The sequence below is a fragment of the Branchiostoma floridae genome, chromosome 6 (genome assembly GCF_000003815.2).
Source record: "Branchiostoma floridae strain S238N-H82 chromosome 6, Bfl_VNyyK, whole genome shotgun sequence".
Taxonomy (NCBI): Eukaryota; Metazoa; Chordata; class Leptocardii; order Amphioxiformes; family Branchiostomatidae; genus Branchiostoma; species Branchiostoma floridae.
Window position 1 is genome coordinate 9,929,699 of NC_049984.1, and position 6,364 is coordinate 9,936,062.

The 6,364-nt window shown below is 44.4% G+C and overlaps 1 protein-coding gene across 1 annotated transcript in view; it reads left to right on the forward strand.

Annotated features, from left to right (window-relative positions):
- LOC118417686 overlaps nt 1-6,364 on the forward strand; it is a gene marked incomplete in the record, with an annotated part of 29,438 nt that overhangs the window by 19,495 nt on the left and 3,579 nt on the right. Inside the window, 4 exon segments of the mRNA XM_035823343.1 lie at nt 110-463; nt 639-775; nt 3,678-3,734; nt 5,140-6,364. Of these exon segments, the coding sequence (XP_035679236.1) occupies nt 110-463; nt 639-775; nt 3,678-3,734; nt 5,140-6,364 (1,773 nt within the window).

The following is a 6,364-nucleotide window of genomic DNA, read 5'->3' on the forward strand; positions in this document are numbered from 1 at the left end:
AGCGGCTTTTTGCTAACAACCCCCAGGCTGGGCAATCCGGTACTGTATGGGTGGCGTCAACACTTTTGCGATATCTTGTGTCAGTTTGGTCCTTATTCTTATATTACAGGAACAGGCCAAGGCCGAGGAAGAAGCTAAGAAAGCAGCGGAAGAAGCAGCCAAGAAGGCGGAGGAAGAGGCCGCCAGGAAGGCAGCCGAGGAAGTGGCCAAGAAGAAGGCAGAGGAGGAGGCCGCTAAAAAAGCAGCTGAAGAAGCGGCCAAGAAGAAGGCTGAGGAAGAAGCTGCAAGGAGGGCAGAACAAGAGGCAGCAGAGGAAGCTGCTAAGAAAGCAGCAGAGGCTGCCAAGAAGCAGGCAACCGAACCATCGGCTAAAAAGGCTCTCGAGGAGCTTGTTGCCAAGAAAACAGCTGAAGAAGAAAAAGCAGCCGAGGCAAACGGTGTATCTGATCAGAACCCTCTACAGGTAAGAGTTTATGACCAGCTTGGACAATCAGTGAATTACAAAGTCAGTGCTCACGCCAGTTACTTTATCTGTTAGCTGTCTGGGTTTGCCATGTATTACATCGTTTACAATATTACTAAATCTAGATCTGTAGTTGTCAAAAGGCAATTTTAAGTCCAAACTTTTCTTTCCAAAGGCCGAAGAAAAGGAGCTGAAGTCCTTCTACCGAGAGGCTGGCAACAACGTGCAGCCGATCCCCTGGATGGAAGACTTCAAGGTAGACCTGGATGACGTCAATATGGACCTGAGCATTGAGAACCAACCTAGAATCAGGTTCGTAGCAACTGCCTCCATTTCTGATGTAAAATATCATTTGTTGGCATGCTCATTTTTAGAGGAAGTCATTGGTCATATTGGTGACCTCCACCTCAAACTTTATCATCAATATGTAGATAGTATAATATACTTCTAAAAATTTAAACAGGCTATAATGACCCCTTGAGGCTGGTTAATAATACCCATGCTCAGTAGTGAAAGACAGTCTCAAATAAAAATTGGCCGTTGACTCTATCGCAGTGCCCTGCATCATTCGACCTACCAAGGTCACACATATAAAGTTTTGCTCATGGCGGTCATGTTGCAGTTGCCAATAGTGGAATTTGAAGAATCTGACCTCCACTGGCCCCCACGGTCTTCCTGCATAGTGGCATAATTTGAAGTCGACTCACAGAGAAGGTGCAGCATTACGCATGCCGAAAATCTATTTCAATGACGTTAGCCGTTCAGAAATTGCGTTTCTGTCGATGCACGAAGCACACTAATGTAATGTCATCAAGCGCTACTCGTCATATATTCGGATTATTGCACACTCCATTCGTTTCTTTTGCATTCGACGCTTCGTCACATTTCGTCATGTGCATAATTAATGTGTATTCCTTAAAAAATGATATAGGACATTCATTTTTTGGCTATGTCATATTAAGAACCGTTGCATGAATAGAATCGAGTTCATTTAATGTTTTGATAATGATACTGGACTCGGTATCCTGGTCACGCATTGTTAGAATATGAAAGCCTATGTATCTAAATATGCTGGTGTCGATGAAGCATTCGTCACTGCATGTGTGTATGGTTTACGTGGCGTCTGAGATCGACTGTATACATTTCTTCCTTATAATACTCGTAGAATGTGCCCCAAATAGCCTTAAAACGCATGTCTTAATCACGTTCAATGACGTTGATCCATGGCTTCTCTGGTAATCATAATGTCGTACCAGGCTATACATTGCCATCGATGCCCTACTAACCTACTTCCCGCCACCCAATCCCCCTTCAAAAGGAGTGATAAAGCTGAGATAAGTACGTGACCTGCGGGGGTACAGGGTTTAAAGAAACACCATCGATTACGGGATGCATAACAAGATTGGATCTGTATTGTACCGAAAATGACATGTTACTTTTGGGTGGAGAATGTCACTTGGTATTTGTTTCAAACCCAAAATGGCAATTTGGCATTTCCCTTAAAGATATGCTGTATATTGCAGCCTACGTTCCAGCGAACTGCGATAAATTAATGAAGAAATAGATACTGCGTCTTTATTAAACAAAAAGGGAATCGCTTTGAATAGTTTATGTCGGGAACGATCCGCAAATATGCCTTTTCTGGATCCACACTTTCATCGACCAGGAGACGGCTATTCCTGACATGCATGATACATCGTTACATGTAGACTTATTAGAATGCACGGCCACACTCGGTACTACTTACACTACGGGCGTTATTTATGAGGTAAAGGAGCCTTGGGGAATATTTCCTGTCGTATTTTCACCTTCATCCAATGTCAACCAACATTCGGTACCCACTACGGAATGGCCTTTTTATATAATCATATTCATGATATACTTTATGGGGCTACGACTTGTTTTCTAGATGTGGAATATTGACTAGCACCCTTACTTGAAATACAAGAGTATTCATTATTGAGTATGTTTGAGTGTATGGTGCTTTCAAAAGGCTGCAGCTGAAGTAATCAAGCGCTCTTGGCTGCCAAGATGGCTTCCGTTTACTCCGAAATTGCGGTTCCATGGGGATGCCAGTCAGACTATTAGCATGTGGAACTGGCTCCTTCTGCTCGTGTAATCTTCAAATATACGTTAGTGTCCCAAATCTCTCGGTATGAAGGTCAACTGTAATACTTCTATGTACATTTTCAATAGTCAGATCAGACAGTTATTGTTTCTGGTAATCTAGTACGAGACGCGGTGTTGCCGCCAGGAAGACGGGCATGTCTGGGATGGTCTCATGGGATAGAAACTCATCGCCAGTTTAGTATTATATTCAGCACGCTAGCTGGGTTCATAACCATGAAACGGTAATCTTTTATCGCCCTGCATCCGAAAGATAAACGACCTAAAACTTTCCAGAGATTGTGATTCTATAAACCTACTTGATATTCAACGCGCACACAATAGTAACAGGAACGTGATGTTATTAGCAACATTTTTATGTACGCTTTACCTGCCCGTCAGTTATCATAGTTCATGTGAAAATTTTGTGTATGGGAGCTCTCTGTTTGGAGTTATAGATTGTAGTTAGTACTGGGATAGTATTTTACGTTGTAGTTTATCATTTTCGTGCATCTTACGTTCTGTTCTTTTTTTTTTTTTCATTTCAACTTTCTTTCTGATGTGATGTGCCGAACGATATATCTCGCCTTTCTCAACTCTTCAATCTGTAATGGCAACGGTGACTTGTTTATGACATCAGGTACGGTAAAAGTTGGTTACTAAAAAACTAAAATGGCATGTAGAGAAGAAAGTGCTACTAAAACAAGTCTCAAGTCATGGGCTTTCAGTAATTAAACAAACATGATAGCATGGAATGTAAAGTCCGTGCAAAAACTGAAGTAGAAACATTAGCCATATTTCATGCATTCAACGCATGCACTGCCAATTGCACTGCCAATGAAATTGCATGTTGGTATCTTACAATCAAGCTATTTGCTGCTGCTTTTCGCATGTCCTGCCAATCAAACTCATATTTTAAAAGCGAGCCTCTTTATACACATGGATACGCCTTTTGGATACTTGCACATATTTTCCTTAGCTTTGCACATGGTAACCGTTCCGTATCATTTTGCTTTCACGTTCACGCATAATTCTGTTGATTTCTTTCTGTTCCCTTTCGCCCCATTTGCCCCCTACTCCCACCAACACTCCTGGTCTCAATATCCAGTGCCCTTAGAACACCTCGGCAACAAAAACGTGTTTCCGGCACGGAAGGACGTCCTAGGTAACTTGGTGTGGCATGATCGTTGACGACAGTGATAAACCGTTAACCTCATTAACATGTACAACAATTAGATGATCGGTAGAGAATGGAATGATAAGAAATCACAGCAGTACAAAAACCAGAACTGTCTTGCTTCTGTGCAATTTTATTGACATAAATGACGGAACATTGATACGGAAATAACACCTGCATGGCATGCTCAGGCAATCCTGTGTATGGTGCGATCATATGGAGGTCTACAGTCTCCTCGTATAAAATATAATTAGTCTTCTTCGTATTTATTTTTGTATCTGTATCAGTATCGATACATGTATAGCCGGTATATTACCGCCATTCGGCGTAACACACCAGCTAACTGTAGAGATGCATGATGACGAAATACTCTGCGTGGATATTTAGGATTTAACAACTAGCGTGAATATGTTATCATGTCACGTTCGTCAGACTTGCAGCATGAACTTAGGGCTTATCTTGTCTAATGACCTAACTTAACTGGCCACTGCTGATTGGTCAGCGTGCGTTATGAAGATACATAGCCAATATGGCAGTGTTTTGCCAGAGGCGATGTAAAAAATCGATACAATAGCGATGTTATAGAAGGACTATTTTCACGCATACTACCCGCTACTGGTGAAACCTGATTAACATGTTTTTCCGATTCTGAACCATGAAGCCTATTTTCATTTCGCCCTTTCCAATTAGGTCAACTCGACCTCATGTGGCGGTTTTCCCTTTATGTAGATCCTCCCAGGCCTCGGCGACCAAGCTATTATTTTCGGCATGCTAACATAGAGTCGGGAAGATCCCCTCTGACATCGGTGCCGTCTGGTCTGAGAATGAATGTCAGCCTGCGTCTCGCCTCACTCCGCGGAGATCTATCGCGTTAATATTTAATTTGCCGCAATCAAATTTAGACCGTCTCGCCTCAGGTTCACATCCATGGCTAATGCATCATTGATGGTTCACTTTGTGATTCACGGAGAGCCCCCCCATCAAAATATTGTCGACCATTCTCCAGTATGGCTGCCCAGTATTGGATAGTCAGATGTTCTGTTTTGAGAATGAGCACGTCAGAGATACTTGTCTCGTTATCGTTGACAGAATCGAAGATCCTTTTAGCTATCAAAGGATGTCCCTGTAGGTGTGATCGGTCGATCGCGGGAATTGTCGTGTGTTTTTTTTGCGCCACACGGTCTGTTGTCTGTTGACAAGATGTTTGGAGCTGAAACATGTTACATGAAGTGTAAAAAATTTCAGCTGACTCCTCCCTACGCTCGTACAAAGTCCCAAATTGATACATGACTGATTATAGCAGTAGAATTGAGAACGTTGTTTTACTAATCGCGCGATCTGTTGTTTTATTTTGGACATATGAGTGATTTGTTTTCTTCCCTCCTCACTCTAGAACCCCGGACGCTGGCAAGACCATCCGCATTGACGAAATCTTCGACCCTCTTACCAACATCCGGGGCAAGAAGGGCGAGCCACCCAAGCGAATCCTTATCCGCGGTCAGCCGGGAATAGGGAAGAGCACACTCTGCCGCAAGCTGGCCTACGATTGGTCCAACCCAGAAAACGAGACCGGCACCATCAAGAAGTTCAAGTACACCTTCCTTATTGAAGGACGTCATCTTGGGGGCGACTTGAAGAACGCGATGGCCGAGCAACTCCTTTCGCAGGGCTTCAACGATACGCCTGAAAATCTGTGGAAATTTGTGGAAGATAATCAGAACGACGTCCTTTTCATTGTTGACGGCTATGACGAGATAGATACTTCAGTAAAGTCTGATGTAGGGGACCTCATTAGTAAGAAAATCCTTCCCCAGTCCACTCTAGTCATCACCTCCCGCCCTGAGAGCACGAAAGAGATTTCCCGCTCCGTAGACAAATCGCTGAAAGTAGAAGGCTTTAACCAGGAGAAGTCGGCGGACTTCGTTAACAAGCACTTCCACGTGACGTCTCCAAACACGGAGCACGCTCCTGACGTCACGGAAAACCTTGTCGCGGCCTTGAGAAGAGATAAGAACCTACAGCAACTCGCGGCCTACCCACTCTGTAATGCCTATCTCTGTGCTCTGTGGGAGGACACAGAGGGCGATGTCCCCACCACAAAGTCGTCTCTCTACGATAGGCTGAAGATTGTAGTCACCAGGCGGTATTGCCTTAAACAGGGCGTCCCTCTCCCAGCTAAATCTTCAGATGTCCCTGCTCAATTTAGGTCCTACTACCGCGCCCTTGGCGAACTTGCCTACAATGGTGTGACAAACAACAAGGTTTTGTTTGACAAACCTTTGGTGCTACACAAGGTAAGAGACCCCCGAGTCCTGCAGATGGGTCTCCTGTTAGAGGAGCACTCCATCGCCCGGACCAAGCGGCACGAGTATTACCGCTTCCCGCACAAGGCCTTCCAGGAGTTCTTCGCCGCTCAGTACCTCTCCGAGATGTCCGAGTACGTGCGAAGTCCTACCTACCCCAAGCTGGTGAAGGACCGTGTATGGCGGGACATTGTCCTGTTCCTACCCGGTGCCCTCAAGCAGCAGCCTCGAGATCTCATCCCTCTTTTCAAGGCCCTCTCAGAGTACAACAACACCAGAAAGTCCACCTACTCAGACGTCGGCCAGTACAGGCTG